The 20,191-nt window shown below is 39.1% G+C and overlaps 1 protein-coding gene across 2 annotated transcripts in view; it reads left to right on the top strand.

Moving 5' to 3' along the window:
* The window catches only part of IPMK (inositol polyphosphate multikinase), a 78,265-nt gene that overhangs the window by 47,640 nt on the left and 10,434 nt on the right, over nt 1–20,191 (top strand). For both annotated transcript variants that reach the window (XM_032765862.2, XM_075072652.1), the window contains exon 4: nt 5,775–5,947. In XM_032765862.2, the coding sequence (XP_032621753.1) occupies nt 5,775–5,947 (173 nt within the window). The remainder of the gene's footprint in view (nt 1–5,774; nt 5,948–20,191) is intronic.

Here is a 20,191-nt window from a genome sequence, read left to right on the forward strand (position 1 = left end):
CTGAGCACCAAAGAGAAGCTTCTGCAACCCCTTCCCCCCTAAACATTCCCACCTGCATCCCTCACACCAAATGGAAGCTGCCCAGGTAAGAGCTCCACACCCAAACCTCCTGCCCCAAACCTGAGCCCCCTCTCTCATTCTAGCTGCTGGCCAGACCCTACACCCCAACCCCCAGCCTGCTCCTTCATCTCTAGCCCCTGTGCTCAGTGCACTCCCACCCTCAGCTCAGTGCAGAGAGAGAGGAAGAGAATGGGCTAAAACCAGGGAGAAGGTAGGTGCCCACTCTATGTGGGCAGGTCCAGGATCCCAGACTGGCAGTGGGCTGAGGGGGGCTGGCAGCTGGGACCCTGGCTGTCAGGAACCGGCGGATGGAACCCCAGACCGGCAGCGGGCTGAGCCCCTCAGCCCACTGCCGATCTGGTGTCCTGGTTGCTGGTCTCGCTCAGCCCGCTGCCGGTCTGGAGTTTTGGCTGCTAGTCCCTTGCCAGCAGGCCCCACTCAGCCCGCTGCCGGCCTAGATGAATGGAACCTCAGGCTGGCAGTGGGCTGAGGGCACCAGTGGCATAAGATCAGCATTTTAATTTAATTTTAAATGAAGCTTCTTAAACATTTTGAAAACCTTATTTACTTTACATATGACAATAGTTTAGTTATATAATATATAGACTTATACAGAGAGACCTTCTAAAAATGTTAAAATGTATTACTGGCATGCGAAACCTTAAATTAAAGTGAATAAATGAAGACTCGGCGCACTACTTCTGAAAGGTTGCTGATCCCTGATCTAGACACACTGCTGGGAATGGTAGACTTGCAGTGGGAAAGAGGAGGACTGTTCAGAGTTGAGATTGTTGAAGATACCTGAAAGGGGACAAACAAATGTTATTGTGAGGGCCATGAATTAAGCAGGAACAGTTGATAGCCAAGATGGAGGATGATGTAACTTATTTCACAGGAGGGGAAAGGTTGGAAATGAGAAGTCTAAGGCTAGATCATTAATATTTGGGTGAAATGGGAGAAGATGCCAGCTAGATTAGATAAAATAATACTAGAAAACATTGATGTTCATAAACATACTTATTAACATTCATATATCCTCATACATGTGGAGCAGCTGTTCTGCTCTATTTAAATACATTGTTCCATCAAAGAATGAAGGGAACGTCTGTTTAGGCTTTCATGTTCACGATTTAACATTAGTCAACAAGCTGGTGTGTGCGAGCCACAGAGTTATAGGATATAGACAAGTTGTCTTCTCCCAATCCTTTCCCCCAATAAATTGCTGTAAAATTGGAGCAAGACAAATTTGATTTGAATTTAGATTTCATGGAGGGAGGATAATTGAAGATTATTAGCAATGTACAAAAACATGATTCTGAAGGCATGCAAAATATCCATTTTAAATTGTCTGCTGAAACTTTTAGGGCTTTGACCATTGCTGCCCGGCTTTTTCTCCTATTTACTTTTCAGTACTTCATTACTATTCAGTGTATTTTCCTTTTGGGATCTGATTTTCTTCACCTGGATTAAGAACAGAGCAGATCAATATGAATTATTTTCAAATTTTTCCTCGTTTGTTGCTGATAGCAACTTAGGTTCCCCCCTGCTTCATTCATTTATTTCAAAATGTGTCTTTGTAAGTTATGAAAACAAATCAGATGCCTCAAATAATTATTCCACTACTTCTTCCAGCAAAGACTGAATTCTTAAGTAAGTTCATACTGATGCAGGGGTGGCCAAATTACGGCCTGTGGACTGGATCCAGCCCATGGGATTGCCACCCCTGTGGTGCCGTGGACCCCGCGCCGCTTCTGGAAGCAGCCAGCATCATGTCCCTGTAGCCCTGGGCGGGGGGGAGACAGAAGGGTCTCTGCGCTGCCCTTGTCTGAAGGCACCGATCCCCGCAGCTGCCTTTGGCCGGGAGCGGGGAACTGTGGCCAATGGGAGCGTCGGGGGAGATACCCGCAGGTGAGGGCAGAGGGCTTCCCCCTCCCACAGGGACATGGGAGCGGCGTGGGGCTAGGGCAGGCAGATAGGCAGGGAGTCTGTCTTAGCCCTGCTGCGTGCCGCTGCCACCCTGGAGCTGCTCCAGGTAAGTGATGCCAGGCTGGAGCCTCCACCCTGAACCTCTCCTGCACCCCAAGCCCTTGCCCTGAGCCCGTACCCCAAGTCCCTGCCCTGAGCCCCTTTGTACACTCCGCATACCACCTGCACCCCAACTCCTTGCCCTCAGCCCCTTCCTGTACACCACACCCCCTCCCACACCCTGCACTCCTTCCCACACCTCAACCCCCTGCCCTAGCCCTACGTTCATGGCCCTGTATGCAATTTCCCCAACTCCTGTTACAGACACAATGAAAATAGAGCCATCGTCAAGAAAATGGGAACCAGGAATAATACCCAATTCTTGACTTCCTGATCAGAAGTCTCTTTCCTCCAGATCTTTCAGTTACATGAACAGTACTTATAAGTGCTGGGGAATACGTCTTATTTAGGATTCTGTGTTTCATACAATGGAATAACTGTGAGTAGAACGCTTTATCTCCAAAGAACATATATATCAATTTGAAACTTACTTAACCTTCAGACCTATAAAGGGGACTTAAAATATTATTATCCTGACAATGAAGGCTTTTTGACGTGCAGTTGTGCTCAGGCAAATGTATCAGAAGTGCACTCTCTCTCAAGAGATCTGATCTCTTTGTGAAGAGACTTTCATCAACCTGATTTACTGACAGCTTTTATTACTTTTAACTTCTGTGAGCACTACAAAAACAGCCCTACTAGAGGAGAGCAAGCTGGTTATATTCTGGCTCATTCATCAAGAGGAATTGTTAATTACATTACAGCTGCTGAACTTTTACTACTTCTCCTCTTTACTCTTAACTGATTTCAACTGTGGAAGTGCTCTGTAGCTTTTCTATAGCTTACTTTATGCTTTGGGGGTTTTATATATTTTCATATTTCTCTAGGCCCAATTAAACACCCAAATACAAAGTAATGTAATCATGAAATAGGTTATATTTGACAAAAGCAAACTGTTAGGAGGGAGAAGTGTTAAGTGAGAGATTTGGGAATGGTTTACAGAAGACCATAGTTGGTAGAAATAGATGTGTGAAGAATGTTGGAATTATCTGTTAATTTTGTGAAGGTGAGATAGATACAGAAGTGTGTGTGTTTGTGGACTTGGTGGTGGTTGTGTGCTTACTCTCTGGAACACGGAGGGTTAATTCCAGTTGGAGCTCTCCCCAGGCATCCAGGACCCTGGCAATGACTCTAATTCAGTTGCCTGCTGCTCATATGGAGATGTTTGAAAGATGAGTTCCTACCTTCTCTGGAGAAATGCATAAATCAATTTGTCCTTATTCAGGAGCCCTGCTCAAAACCTCAGGAGCCCTTTGTGTGAGAACTTCTTAATAAAGGAACTTTGAAATGGGTAAAAGAGAGCCTGTGACTGTCATAGGCTGCACTCCTGCAACTTCTGCTTCTGTCTTGCTCAGCCCCAGTTGCTGTGTGTATCTGCATCAAGTATGACCTACTTAAGCTAGGAAGGAAAGTCTTAATTTAGAGAAGATAATATGCATTTGGGCTATTGTTACTTTAACCTTATCTCTGCTTGTGATGTTCCTATGGATGAATAAATCATACTTGGTTTTGAACAAGCTGTTTCCTGTCACTGCGCTTACCAGCTCCTGGAGAGAGCCTAAAGCAGGCTTCTCATTTGTACCTGAGGTAATAAGATTGGTACATGGGAGGATGCTGTAACTTGCTGATCCAGTCAAAAGTGGGATGAATTTCAGGATTCCACCTTGACAGAAGTGCAGGTATAGGCCTGTCACTTGAAGGAAGTGCCCCACAGAGGAAGTGAGAGAGAGGCCAAAGATAAAGTTCATCCTGGAACTGGAACAGGATGTTTCTCCTTTTATTCACTGAGTGCAGATAGTGGGCTCAAACCTGTTCCTACACAGAACACGTCGTCCCTGCTTCAGTTCAGACAGTTGCTACTGTAGAGATATCTGCTGTGATACACAGATGAAAGCATACGCTCAAAGTAGTGGAGATGACTAGAAGATATTATTGTTGAAAGACTTTGCTGTAGAAGTGTGTTTCAAGATGAGATTTGAAGGAAGAAAAGGTGGTTTGGATTGGTATGGAAAACAGGAGAAAGATGAAGAAAAAGGGAATAATGAGTGTAAAATGGCAAGAGGATAAAAGAGAGCAGAAATGTAGATTGCACAAAGTTTTGTGCAGGATCTTGAAGGAGATGGTGAGAAATTTGAATTTGATACAGTAGTAGTATTAGGACTTACAAAATTCTTCTTTTTAAAAGGAAATCTTTAAACAAACCCTTGTATTCCTGAAACTCTTGTGCATTTTGGCATGGCTGCTTGTAAAGGAGTCACCTTAAATGAATGAAATGATGGTCTGTAAAGGTGAGGAATTTTTTTTTCTCATGATCATGTATGGCTTATAAGTTCAAAATTGGCTAAACAGGGGATCTGTGTCCAGCATATGAGAGAGAATACAAATCTGATGACTGCCAGGAGAAAAGAATATGCGTGCATTTATTCACAGGGTGCTAAATGTGGCCCTAAAGTGTTCTAGTTTCAGCAGTAGTTATGCTGAAAACCTGTACAATGGGTGTCATGTCATCTGAAAGTTAGATTTGTGACTAGTGCTAACGTTTCTGCACTCTTTTTCTCCACCCCTTTTCTGTATAGCTTGGTCAACTCCTCATCTTGTATGGAGTACTGCCATGTAGTAAGGCTAAGCGAATGTATGGAATGGGGAGCATAGTTGTTTGGGAACCAAGGGGTGGGAAATAAGCTGATTAAAATGTACCCTTATCTCTTGCAGGCTCTTTCTGCGTCAGGGAAGGAATTGTAATCGTTTGAGTTGCATTTCCTTCTCTGCACTCCTCCTGGGGTGACACAGGAAATACACTGCTCCATACTCAAACTCACCCTAAAGGCTTTCTAACCTACAATATAGTACCTGGTACCTGTGAAAGTGGAGACATGATCGCACATAAGCATGTCTGAAAATGCCAACAGAGAGTATTTTTTGCTTGGATAGACATGCAGACTTGATATAACATCTTGAATGTGTTTCCGTCCAAAAGACTTATGCGATTGTAAACAGTTTGGAAGTTTCTGTTCTGTTTCAGTTAAAGATTTTATTGCACACACTAGGCCAAAATGCTTTGTTGCTGGGTACAAATGGAAACTTCTGTCTTGAACTAGGATGGTTAAACTGGATGAGAGAAGTGGGTGGAGAATTTTTATCTTGCTGTGTTAAGAATATGAGATGTGCCTTTTCCCCCTAAAACAACAATTCCCATTGATTTTTAATTCTACTTGTCTCATGTTTAAAAATAATACTTACCGGTAATTTGGTCATTGGTACTTTTAAATTTATTAAAGACTCATGTGATTCAAACTCCTGAACTCCTTTTCAGCAATAAATTGCAATCTGATTCAGTACTGGATAGGCTGTTGTAATTAATGTGTTTTCCTGAGGCAGGCAGATTGGTGGCTACCTTTTGAGACTTAATTGCAACAGAATTTGTAGGTGTACCGTGCTAGTAAGGTTTTGAGTTTTTTTTGTTTTTGTTTTTTATTCACTGGTACAGATTTGTCCTCCCTATTCTAACACTTCAACTTAATATCTAAAGTGTGCTTTCCCCCTCCCTGCCCCCACACTGATTCAGGCATAACTTATATAATAAAGTACTTTGTGTTATCCTATTGTTAACAGAGTTGTCTTTTTAACAGATCTATACCTAAAACTGGAAGATGTGACCCGTAAGTTTAATAAGCCGTGTATAATGGATGTGAAAATAGGCCAGAAAAGTTATGATCCATATGCGTCAGCTGAGAAGATTCAGCAACAGGTCAGCAAGTACCCACTAATGGAAGAAATTGGGTTCTTGGTGCTAGGCATGAGGGTAAGACCTAATCTTTTGTTGTATTCAAATTCAGTTTATGCTCTGGTCTATTACTAAGAGTTAACAAGATTTAACTAATAGTTTTCTAGTAAATAACACACTTCTGTCCCTCCTGTGTCACTAAAATGTTATCTGAGTAAATTCACAAATATTGATGTCATATAAAATATATTTAAAAACACAGCTCTTGTTTAAAAAATTTCTTTTAACTGTGCAGTGTCCCTTCCAAGATCCTAACCATAAATTGAACATATAAATAAGTATGATACAAAAATGTGTCAAGTAAGAAATTGGGTCTTTTAAAACTGAATTTAGTTTTGTCCCAAAGATTTATTTTCACTTGTCATCATCTAAACTTTAGGGATTACCAAAGCAAATTTTCCTTGTTTTTTTTAAATTATGAAGAATATATTAGTTACTTCGTATAGTAATAATCCCACATTTTAATGTGTTGGTTTGTATTATTTTGGTATATTAAAAATATTTACAAATAGAATGATTTTATGGGACATCTTGCCAGCAATACATATTAAGGTAGCTTTTGGCTTTGCTTTCAAGACAGGGGCTCTGATCTTGCAAATACCTACATTTGCTTAACTTTGCTTATGTGAGAAGTCCAATTAATGTTGTATGGGGTCTACTCGTGTACAGTTAAGCACATGCCTAAGTGTTTGCAAGGATCAGGGCCTAAGATATTAAATAGAAATAGATGTTATATTTTTCTGAGATGAAAAGAAATTTGATGTTTGAAGTTTCAAAGAAATTTGTGGTATGTGGAGACAGATGCACACCTACATTTACAGTCTATTCTGTTTTTTTTAAAGTTTTTATTTATAGTTACGCTACTTTCTGACTTCAGTGTTTACCACTAACAGTGCACAAAGTTAAGGTTTTTTGGCATCATTGGACTTTAGTTCATGAAGATATTGACCACATAATGCGAAGAGACACACATTATGCATTCTCCAGTAAAGGCAGTGCTCAACAACATCATGATTGACCTTTTCTTTCACTCAGCCTGTCCAGCATAATCTTCATGATTGTTTCAAATACAAAATTTCTTCTCTGCATCTCTTCCACGATGTCTTTTTCACCCCCCCTTTCTAGAAGTAATATTTCTTTATATTGCTAAAGCACTTTCCAACCACTTTTGCACTAATTATTGAGCAATGGCAGAGATTCGTAAAGTAAAATAATTGACTAGGATTTTGCTTACGAATATTTTTGCTTGTTTTTGCCAGTATGGGGTCATTTTGAATAGCTAGATGCTTCTTTCCTGCATTATCATCTTTTCGTGTTGATCTAGATTTTGCTTGAGAGTCGGACAGGATTTTATGTTTCAGTGAACTGACACTTGGTGTAAAATCAAAGAATTACTCTTGGTGGCAGGAAGGAATATAGACCATGCTGCAGCTCCTTCATTAATTATGTTGGGGACCAAGAAGCTCTTTGAGACTTGTTCTTGGATAACCTAATCATGAGCTACACGGTCTCCTAATCTGAAATTTTGATTTAGTTTGTTTCTGGTGTGTGCATATGCTTATGCTTTAATGGGCTGAGGGAAACAACGTATCTAAAGGAGAGAAGGTAAAATGCAAATGCAAAAAATTTGGCTAGTTTCTTGAGCACCACACTGAGTGTGTTCTCCATCCGAAGCAGACTTTTTAAACATCAACTTCTCAAGCATTTGTATACTTGTATCTAAATAGACATTCAAGGCAATGCACATTTGAGACCTGAGAGGGGCAGACAGAGAAGATTACAGACCTTTAGAACATCTGAACTGAATGATTGCATCTTTTTTCTTGTCCTTGTCTGTCTTACTCCAGGTTTAAAACAAGACTTTTTACTTGTATTACTAACAACCCTGGAAAATGTATTTGTATTTGTAACAATCTTGCATAACTTCCCTTTATACTGAAGAGTTAAGCAGCTTGTGCTGGATCATTAAGCACATAAAGATTTTGCTCTCAAATCTATAAACCAGATCATGATGTCTGAGTGCATTAAAACTAAGCTTTATAGCCTTGAGGGCAATAGAGAGCTCCTTTTCATTAGAAGAACTATCCTATGGACTACTTAGATCATCTGTAAACAGTAATTTTGTACATCGATTGACACATTTTGTAGAAGCCTGTCAACCAGATTATCCTTTTCAGAAAGACTTTATTTTGTTATCGATTTACTACACACTTCAATTTGGGAGGCATTTTCTGTCTGTGTTTATAGTAGGCGAAGAGTGTTACTCATGTTTCCTTCATTTTGTTTTCTCATTGTGATATCCTGTTACTATTTTAAGAGGGAGATCTTTTGGAATAGTTTTTCTGGGATCTGTTGGGGAAAAATATTTGATCTGAGATTTCTGCTGTCTCAGCTAATACTGTGCTGGTATAGAATGTAAAAATGAAAATTAAGATAAATGTTTGTTCTGGAGTCTTAATAAAGTCATAGTATGTAAATGGATAATGGTTTTTCTATATATAGGTATTTAATTGAATGGGGGCAGCAAATTTAGATGTTAAGCCAAAAACATGAAAAAGTTACTTTGAATTTAGTCACAAGTTCAGAAGTGAATGCATTTAATTTGTACATGAAGTGTCCTCCTAGGAAAGCTTCATAGTGCATCAAGCCATGGTTAGAACAAACATTGTCTCAGAATTCTGAGGCAAGTATTGTGCCTCAGAATTCTGAGACAATGTGCTGGGGTTAATTTGAAGAGGGCTGATTTTCTTATCCAATGAAACACCAGAAGTTACATAGTTAGTCCATGAAGAAGTAGACCTGACCTGGCATCAAGTGAAGCTGACTTTTGATGCAAGTGAGATGGAACAAGAGCTGCTTCGTCTGGGATGGAGGCATCTGGGTTCCACCAAGAAGTCTAGAGAGAGAGTGAGGGAGCTTGAGGACCTGCCTTAAGCCTGAGACCTTTTGTATGGGGAGCTTGTGCAGGGGTCACTGCAGAAGGCAATGGGGATAGAGGCTGTTTTGTTCTCTTCAGCCTGTGTATCGCTCTTCAGGTCCCTATGTTAAGGGAAAGCAAGGATAGGCTGTGCTTTGTAAGGTGGGTTTCATGTTGAGAATTGGCCTCAAAACAGCCCTGTACCATCTGCCCAGAGCTGTCTGCTTAAGCAGCATCAAAAGCCAAAGGGTCCAAAGCCCTTCATCTGCAAGCATCAATAACTGAAGGGCTTTTGAAGGTTTTCAGGTTGCTTAAGTATCTTAACTGAATCTTTTCATACCTTTAACGTGTTTGTGCTTCATTAAAGTTTAACCTTAATGCTGAAATTCCTGGTTGTATAATGATTGTTTTGAAGATAATTCCCACATCTCATTCCCTAAACTACTGGTATGTGCTCTCAACCTTAACTCCTTTTTAAGATACTGTTTGGTTTTTTTCTTTAGGAATTATAACATGGAGACGTAGTACTTATGTAAGATTTTATTCTCCTCCCACATTCTCTTATACAATGACTAATCAGAAACAATTGGATTCCAGTCCCATAAGGAAGGATGGAGATTATAGCTCTGCTGAAATGTGGCTGATTTTAATTTGTTCTCTTTATATAACCTCTCTTCTGTGACCTGTAAAACACTATATTTTATATGTTTTTATAGTTCACTGACAATGTGAACACAATGCTTATTTTTACATTATTTTGTAATTGTGACAACTATTAGTGTTTACATTCTCTGTCATTAGTTGTGATAGTTTTGTTCACGTGGAAAATTCATTCAGCTTCGTAGCAACAATTATCTTCTCAGCTGTAGTTCATCTGGACACCATGCTGTCCTATCTAGTGCCATTGCGGTTTCCATTGTGGTATCTGGATTTTGTACATCTTATACAAAAGCTGCAAAAATAGTATTTCTGTTGTTTTGTACGTATAAAGAGTTTGCTGCTTGGAGTACACATTTTTTGTATAATGCTCTGCTAATAATAGATTCACAAGACTTTCCCTTATACCCAAATCTCTTCTGTTGGTTAACTCTTTCCTGTGTTCTTGTTTTATTTTTGGTAAAGATATGATTTTATTCGATTACTTCTGTATGCAATCATCTGTTACTCAATATACCAGCTGTCATGTGCAAGGGATGTTGCCCTGTGATGGAGAAGATGATAAACTAAGGGCATTATAATAAAGAAAGTAGGCATTTCCCTGTTCTTCAGTCCTCTTGAAACAGTTTATTATTAGAGATGATGATCTGTAATAATAAAAATTGTTGACTAATTCAGTAGACTGCAGAGAATTGCTTTTAAGGATCACGTATGTAGTTTCATCGGTTGCCAACAGTGTTAAATATTTCTTAGCTTTCATGTGCTTGAAAGGGTAGTATTTAGAAAGATCTACAGAAATTGAATTTGTATGATTGTGAACCATTCAACCTTCCATGCCATACAGAATTTGTTTTGCAGAGTGAAACATTCTGAGAGCCATGAGGTAGAGAATGGGAAGTAGGGAATCACTGGTGGATCTTTCTCTTACAGAGTGGTCTGCACAAAAAGAGAGCTGGAGAGGCACTTCTTTAGAGCAGGGGTTCCCAAACTGTGGACCGCAGTCCAAAGGTGAGCCATTACACAGTTCCAGGTAGTCCACCAGTGCAACTGCATTGTCCAGTGAAGCTCTTAATACTTCACATGACTTGTGTAATCTAAGTAAAAGCTATATAAATGTAATGATTTGAGCTGTATATGTTGGACAAAATATAGAAAAAACTTGTATTTTTTAAATAAGCTGCAGTATATTTAATTATTGCAAGTACAATGGTGCATTTCACTGCAAGGTAACCTAGCAACCTGTACGCAGTCCACCATTTACAACTGCAAAAAAATGGCAAAACAATATTTTACTCTGACATGGAATAAATTAATTTTTGAAAATGAGAAGTGTGCGCTGTTGGAGAAAATAATGAAAGTCCTGGACCGACTACAGCTACACAAAATGAGCCAGTCAAAGGAATAAATAAAGTGGTAAGAAAATATCACGACAAATACATGAAGTTTGGATTCTCCTTTAGCGGATCGGATGAGTGCCTGTTGCCTCACTGTGTTGTGTTAACTTACTTTATATTTTTAGTTACAATATTTGATTCTTTTCCAATTAGTAGAGAGTAGAGTTGGGTCTTTACTTCCACAGCACAGAAATCCAGATTTTACCATAAAAAAAAATTGAAACACAATATAGTGTTCAAAGTTGGACGACTATTTTGTTTTAAAATAAAAAAACACAATGTATTTTTTAATAATTTTGTTAACGTTGTGTTGCTTATTCAGTTTCATACATTATACATTTACACTGTATTTTTTCCCTGTGTGAACATGACATTTTGCTCTCAACATTTTTTTTTCAACTGTAGTTTTAGTAAAACTGTTTGGTTTCAGAGATCTTGAAGCTTTTCTTTGAGTGCATATTGATAGGGATTTCTATCATTATAATTGTTTATACGTTAAAATGAAAAGGAAACATATACATTGTTTATTTACCGTTTATATGTATGTAATTAAAATAATTTTCCTCAAGAAGCGTTAATAGTGGGCTGCAGTGCTTATAGCAGCTGTACAGCTGGGACTCAGGGAAAAAAGTTTGGGAACCCCTGCCTTAGAGCATGTTATATAGCAGAGGTTTTCAAAGCATAGTCTGCAGTTCACTTGCTGGTAGCCTGTGAGAGATCGGACTGCCCTCACGTTACTAGGTCTCCTTGTTTCCAGCAGAGAGAACAGATGGGTGAACAAATAAAATAGAAAATAAAAGTAGAAATTGGGATTAACCATTGTTCAAAAAGCACTAACCACTTACAATAGCATAAGGGCAGCTAAAAATACATATTTACCTATTATTAGTCTTTCCATCTAAGACATTGCTCTAGTTGATACAGGGTTGTTATGAATTGGAGGATGGGTGGAGAGAGTCCATGAGACAGCCTCTCTGTTTTAATAAGGTTTATCCTAAAACACACTTGTGAAAAGAAGCAAGTGCTTTGTAAAGTAAATCCATTGTTCTATTGGAATATTTCTGGCAGTGTTTTCAATATACTAAACACGGGTGCATTTTATTTCAGTGAATAGGCATTCCACTAAATATGCACACATGTTAATGTCTGAGGTATGTGAAGAATAGATTTGGAATGTGCATTCACTTACGCGAACCTAAAGATTGTGCTCCAGATAGATTCATAGTCTCATACTGAACATGGATAAAATTGTGTGGTGTTCAGTGTGGGATTAGGTTTTTTTTTGTTTTTAAAAAAGGAAATTGATTGCAAAACAACCAACTTTAAAGCAAAGAGAATTTAACACACAAGTTGAGAAATATAAAATATGGTGTAGGAAGCAAAATTTGACACCCATATATGCGGTATAAGAGAGAGGTTTTAATAGCATATGCAACAGTGCAAAATACGTACTGCATAAATGCAGGTAGAGTGGGGGTGTAACAAAGCAGGCCACATATAGCTTGCACAGACATATTAACACACCAACAGTCTCTTTTATTTGCCCCAAACTTAAGCAAAACAAACAGTTCTTCAGCTCACCCTGGTCTATAACTCTCGAGGGATTTTCCTCTTTACTTCTCAGGCTGTCACTGACTCCCCTCCCGGGGGACTCTGGTTGTCCTGCTTAGCTCTGAGTCACTGAATCTCCCTCACTATAAACCTAGGTTCCTTCTTCTAAAGCTCAGCTGGTGTTAGCAGACTTGTCCCAGGTACACTGGCTTTGCTCCCTCTTAAAGAGCCAGTGTCACCTTGTGACAGGGGAAGTGTTTGATTTTAGGATCCATAACTTGAATTTCTTGACTTCAGTGGAATTAAATTTTTATCCATAATATTGCACTCAAAACATGTAGTCCTTAGTGCTAATGAAATTGTCTTTAAAGCATAGGGCAGTAAATTAATCTTCACAAGTGTAATCTCTCCTCTGTTAATAGAAAGTTAATACAATTAGCGCACAGTTAAAGCAGGCACATATCATTAGAGCTACTTTCATGGCTTTTCTTTCCAGTGCGTGGAAAGTTTCCATAACCCAGATATCCTTGTTAATTATCTTGACCGACTTGAACTGAAACCATTTCTTTTATTGTTGAAAGCTCTCTCCAGAGGTGATTGTAGATCTCATTGTAGATCTAATACACTGTAGCAAGATCTGGGAGGGAGTTAAAGGAGACTATTAATGGAGTTGTTGAAAAATCTTGCACTCATTTTTCATACTCTTTTGACATTGTAAATGTGGTGAAAATTGTAACATGTCACATTATCCTACATATTCATGAGTCTAATTTCTGAGACTGAAACTCAGAGAAACTTACTGGAAGTCAAATCCAAGATGATTGATTATGGCAAGCAACAAGCCAAGATTTTGATTTTCTGCACAACTGTTTAGTTAGTTACCTTGTCCTCCCATCTTCCCCCTATTTGTCTATGTTGATCACCTGTCATTTCCTATCTGACATCTAGACTGTAAGTCAAAGATTTTAAGGTTTGAAGGACCACTATGACCATTTGTTTAGTCTGATCTCTGGCAGAATGTAGGCCACAGAATTTGATACAGTAATTCCAAGAAGTCAGTCCAATAAGTTGTGGTTGAACTAAAAGATATCTTTTTAGAAAGACATCTCTTCTTGATTAAAGGGTTCTTGTGTTGGGTAATCCACTACATTGCCTGTTAAAAGTTCCAAAGGTTAATTATCCTGGCTGCTAAAAATATGTACTTTTAGTTTCTCTAGGTCAGGGGCTGTTGTCATTATTGTCTGTCCAACAGCGCTTTGATCATTGAGTGGGATTCCTATGTGCTACGATAATATAAATAATAATAAATGAGGCAGAGACTGCCCACCACTGCGGCCCCCCTCCCCTATTTATTGAAAGGTTATGGTGCAGCACAAATGTCTTAATTGCTCTTGAAAGCTTACCTACTCTGTGGAATAATGTTTTGGTCTGCAGATCTTTTGTATTTCAGAAAACATTTTGAGACAGTTCATAATTTGGAACGTTTTTCATAGGAATCCTCAATTGTATTCTGCTTTTTCACTGAACTAATTTAAATCAGTTCTGAGTCCATAACTTGGTACTGAAGTGTTCTTTGTTACTTATTCAAGGAATGAGTTAATACTGTATATTCAAACTGTATGTCTTCACTTAATTAATTGTATGCTTACTCAGAGCTGTTCGCCTAAACCAGTGTGCACATAAACCAGAACTGTCGTTTAGAAACCAGAGAACAAACTGTACACTTTGTATCTTTGTGACTTTCTCACTCAGCAGCAGTGAGATTTTGTACCTTCGTGGTGTCAGTGCAAAAAAGAGAACATATGTCAACATTTCTAAGTTAATTCACAGTCCTTGTCAATAACAATACAATACCAGCCATTACTCGAGATTAAGGGTATTAGAATGAGAGAATAAAAAAGAGTTCCTAGAGGTTTTTCAGATCCTTAATCCCCCCTCTCCCCCCCCCCCAAAAAAAAGTTTGTCAAAACTTAGTGGACCAGGTCTTCTGCTGGTATAATAGAACTATATTGATTTGCATCAAAATATCTCAGTATTTGTTTGCTTGCTGTGTTTCATCACGTCACGCACTCCTTTCTGCCTGGATCTTCCAATCTTGTGAGCAGGCAGGCTATTGATATTAAAGATTCTTGCTGTAAGAGCAGAGATACCTTTATGTAAACAGAACACTGTATGTATAATTGTAATTACAATTATTATGAATATATTTATATGTAAAAATAAATGAGACCAAATGAATAAATAAAAGCACTCCTGAATAATAAGTGATCATCCTTTAAATGTTTTCAGAATCAGTAATGAAGCTTAATTTGCACATTTATAAAACTGATTTTTGACAGATGTTCAAGAAGTCTGAAAAATATTTAATCTAGATATTTATTTATGAAACCAGAATAGGACTTCATTTGATAAATATTCAGATGAAGGTCTGTAGAGGATCGTGGGGGGTGGGGGAGTTAACCATAGATTATGATTTTTAACAGTTTGTATATTTCTCTGTCTTGCCCTGAAAATCAGTACTGGATTAGTATAACTAATATAATGTAATATTTGCCTTGATTTCTGTAAATCATCTTACAACTTCAGATATTAAGTTGGAGCTGCAAATTTTCAACCCGTTATTAATGTGTTAAACATTTTAGAAGGAGAATATTGGCTCCACCTTTTCTTTTGAATTTGAGGTTTACATTAAACCAAATAAGTAATGTTAACTAAAACTGTACTTAAAAAGAGATCTCTCTCACACAAGGATCTATTGGAACTAAACAGAAATAAGATAACACATTGACACGCCTGGAAACAAGAACAAAGTCCTGGTTAAGTTCATATGAAGAGGCTTTTCTTTGAAAGTTAATTATTATTTGAATTTCCTCGCCGCCTTCTCTTGTAGAATCCACATTAACATCTGTTTAAAAAGAGATTGGTGTGCTGGGCCCCAATTCTGCATCTGGGTCTGCCCATGTGGAAACCCATTAACTTGGGGCTCCTCATTGGTGCACAGATCTGCCCACAAAGAACCAGATGCATGGTCTTTGTTTGAGGTCTAGAGGGAACAGAAACGTGCAGCGATTCTTGGTCACATACATAGTGCAGAAATGGCAGCTAACTTTAAAGGAAAGAGTTTGTATTTTAGGTGATTTTGGCAGGGACCTGGAGATTTTTACCTTCCCCTGGGATGTTGAATGGAGATCAAGTGGGCATAGTCCTTGCAGTCAGTGAACTATATAGTTGCAAAGGGGAGGGTAGATAGAGATCTTTCCTGTCTAATCACTATTTGCATTATGAGGAAGGTTACAGGTTTCGCTGGTCATGTGCTTGGCTAATTTATTTGACAGAAATGAGCTAGTGCTGTTAGTTGCAACACCTGGGTTGAAACAGTTTTTGGTCCAGAGACAAATGCATTTGGGGAAGTGAGTCGTGTTGTTAACAGCATCTGAGTGGGAAGAAAATATGGTCAAACAAGAAGTCAGGTTGTTTTAATTAATTGTGCTGGGTATGGAGAAGGAGTTGGTTACATAGAGGAATGCAGCTGTAACTATGCAACTATTACTGTTGTTTGGCACAAGGTAATGATCGAGTAAGGTTAGGTAAGGGGTATAATGGAGTATTCCTATCAGATCCTGGGTTTCAACTCCAATGATTATCAGAAAAGGAATTGTTGTATTTGAGATATCAGACTTGTTTAGAACCCTCCAATAGGTCATTTCTATTGAATCTGGAAAAGATGTTTTTGAATAGAGTTGAGTACCATCTTTATGGTTAACTGTCCTTAGATATTGGAAACAAAATTCCTAACTATAATTTATATATATTTCTTTCAATGGACATTCTTTAAAAGTAGTTATTAAAAAAAATATACTGGAGGAATTTCAGCTAAATCCATTTGTAACTTGGGTAACCTCACAGTATTTATATCAATGCACAGGAAGATTGAGAAATATATTTGTAACCATAACACTCTGATATATTAAAATGCTAAAATATCCATTCACCGGACCTGATGGTTATCTTCTTTTCTTTTGAACTGTAGGAATACTATGTAAATCAATACTCTAAATAGTTACCAGGTAACTCTTTGACTAGTGTTGGACAGTAACTGTGTGATGACTCTCTTGTCTGTTAGAACCCCTGGAAATGGTTGCATCAAAACAAGTTGTCATAGGCATAGTGGAATACACAGTTTGCACCCAGCTCCAGTGAGTGAGATTTTTTTGTAATGATTTTGCAATACATATACATAGACCATCTACATAACTGTTACCCAAAGCACACCCCTGTATTCACACCCTACATACTGTTGTAATAATATTTGTACAACATATGCATTGTGAGGTATCATTTGAAAACAACTAACTTACTGGTCAATAATATCATGGTGAAATATATGTAGCAACATATGCAAAATTATGTTCCCCTCTTGTATGATGCCATTAGCACATGTTCAAAACCAGACAGCCCTGCCTAGGCAAAAGTTGTTAAACTCGTCTATTCTAAACAAAGGAATGTGTGTTTACCCCCAGTTTACATATAAGTGGTAAACAGGATCATCAAGATAGCCAGGGGAGGAGATAGCAGGGAACGGAACAATTCACATTCCAGCAAACACAACCATGGGGGAAAAAAGGGACCATTGCACCTTCTTCACCATCGGACTCCATGTTGCCTTCCTCACTGCTTGAATAAATGTTGCTTTGAGGGGTAACCTTCAGAATAATCTATTTCAAAGGTTTGCTGGACTATAAAAGAAAGGAGCAGAAAACCCAAAGTTATCTCTTTCTCTTAAGAAGACATAGGCACCAGCACCTCTGGAAGGGATCCTAACTGAGGAGAGTGCCAGTCACCATCTTGCTGGAAGACTGTGGGTGAGAGAGGCCAGCTTGAAGGAAGTCTTGAATCAAAACTTGATAGATTAAATTTTAAACTTTTAGATATGGTTTTTCACTATTATTTGCTGGTAATAATTTCTAACTTTCTTCTATTTGAACTCACTTAAAGTCGTATCTTCTTTTGTTGATAAACTTGATCTAAATCAACAGTACTGTATTTGTACAAGAGTGAATGTTAACTCTAGTTAATGTGGCAAACTGGTGTATGTTGTCTCCTTGAAGGAGGAAATGGATCTTCTTATTCTTCTGTACGTTGCAGGAGAGGGCTGGTCATATCAGAGCGCACAGGTCTGGGGAAGTTCAGAACTGGAGTATGTTGGGGTCATCTTGCTGCTTATAACTAAAGGTGGTGGAATCCACTGTGGGGCTGATATTGTGTGGTGGTGGCAGTCTGCTAGACTAGGGCTGCAGTTCTACGCAGATATTCAGGGTAGGATGGTTGTGAGTGGCCCATATTGGGAGCTACAATAACAAAGCATTGTGAAGCACCAGGGTTACAGGGTAGGTGGTGACACAAACCATCACTGTTCCGAATTGCACCCCAGAATGTGACAATAACTTAGTGCTTTTTCTTCCAAAGAACACATCTTACCATTGTTGTGAAACAGCAGCAGCTTTCCTTAATTTTTCAGTTGTCCATTTTGGAGTCTTGTCATTAAAATAGTAAAACAAACAAAATTATTAGCAGGTACGCAACATCTTGAGATGAATAATTTGTGAGTTAGAGATGGAATGACTCTCAGAATGTCAATGATATATGTATGTTTTGGAGGTGATGTATAGGATCCAGTGGGAGGTAATCTCCTGTTTCATGGACTGTGTTGTGGATGGGTGCACAGTTAATGTGTTGAAGAATATATAACTATTAAAAACCAGAAATGATAAAGGGAAAGGACACTGTGTAAAGAGGAGACATTGGTTGCCCAAATTAAAATATAATGGGTCTCATTAAAGCAAAATACTGAGGTCATTTGGCATTTTGCTGGAGTAAGGGCTGAAAGAGGCACGATAACTTTAAAACAAAACTTCTTCAAAATATTTTAATGCTTTGCCATTAGGGATCATTGCATTCAGACTAATTAAGGAGACGAAGTTTAATGCACTAGCCTTTAATCAAGTAGGGTGTTCGTGTTACTGGTGCAGTGTGGTGTTACATGCGGAAGGTACGGGTTCTACTCTCCCTAATTACCAGGACCAAGGCTTTTTATGAAAGCAGTGTTTGTTTTTTGTGCCTCTTCTCAAGCTGCTGCCAGGGAACTTTGGCAGGGGTTTCAGAATCTGTCTTGGAACAGAGAAGACGCTACTTCTAATAGCAAATTAGAAGTAGCACAACAGCCGCAACTGAATGGAACAATGTGAACTGAGCTGATGCACTTTTTAATGGAAGATGACCCCTGTGTAGATTGCCACTTCTGAGCCAAGAACAGAAGCACACACTGAGGGGACTGCATTGTGATGGAAACATAGGATGACCAGCAGTGGGCCCAGCACTTTCACATGAAGACACATTCGTGGAGCTTTGTGGGGACCTTGCTCTGGTACTTGCCTCGCCAGGCAATCGGATGAGAGAACAAGTAAAGGTTCAAAAGTGTGTTGCCACCACTCTAGGGAAACTAGGAACCCCAGAGTGCTATATAGATCTGTTGTGGTCACTTTTGGATTAGGAAATCTACAATTAGTGCTGTAGTTATGGAGGTTTGCAAGGCAACTAATGCTGTACTGACCCCACATTCAAATAATGGTAGGCTTTGAATAGAGGGGCTTCCCAAACTGGGTAGGTGCAATTGATGGGACACATGTACCATTTCAAGCAAGTCAGTATATTAACAGGAAAGGGTATTACTTCATCATTCTGCAGGCCCTTGTGGACCACATGAATATTAATGGACACCTTCGCTGCATGCACTGACCAGGTGTGCATGATGCCAGGATGTTCCGTAAGTCTGGCCTGTTTTAACATGGCTAAGCTGCTATGTCATCTTGCTACCAGCACAGTCATCAAGGGTTGTCTATGCCAACATGATTTTAGGCAACGCGGCATATCCATTGCTGTCCTGGTGCTTGCAGCCTTAACCTGATGTGTGCCAGCACTACAAGAGGCGCTTCAGCAACATGCTGAGCAAGTGCAGAATAGTGGTTGAATGTGTCTTTGGCTGACTATCGGCAAGAACTCTCTAGAACGCACCCACACTAGCATCAGCTTCATGTATACCACAGTCTACTTCAACAATGGAACTCTATAGATAAGTGTCTACCAGTAACCATGCCAAACACACCAAGAGATCTGTTAACTACAGCCGGGCACTCAGATACCACAGAATATGCTCAGAGAAGAAAGTCCGGGATACACACCTTAACACACTTAAAGTCATGTTCACTAAATGAGGACATTCTACCAGAGAACTAGGTCATGTCATGGAATGGACTGCTCAAATACCCCGAGAGAACCTACCTCAATACGGGGCGAGGGAGTCTTCAAACTACATGTCCTTAGTTGACACGTACCACACCGCAGTGGAACCCATGCAGGCGATCATTAAACAGTTACAGAAATTGGTCCAATAAAAGATACTACCAGCTCACCTTCTCTAAAGGCATGATGGTGCTGCTGACTGACGCATTTGGACTGTAGCGTCATTAATGCTATATGTATGATTAGAGCATGTTGTATGCCTCACAATATACTTGAGCATGAGGGAAAATACTTTTGAACGGACAGGGTTGCTGACAATTGCGAATTGAGGTGTATTTAGAGAGAACCAACAAATGAGTGCCACAGAATCTGCTGTACCAAAGACCATAAGGGATATCATTTGTGATTGCATATTCAAGCTACATGGGGAGAACACAGGCTGAC

Source organism: Chelonoidis abingdonii, chromosome 15 (assembly GCF_003597395.2).
Source record: "Chelonoidis abingdonii isolate Lonesome George chromosome 15, CheloAbing_2.0, whole genome shotgun sequence".
Taxonomy (NCBI): Eukaryota; Metazoa; Chordata; order Testudines; family Testudinidae; genus Chelonoidis; species Chelonoidis abingdonii.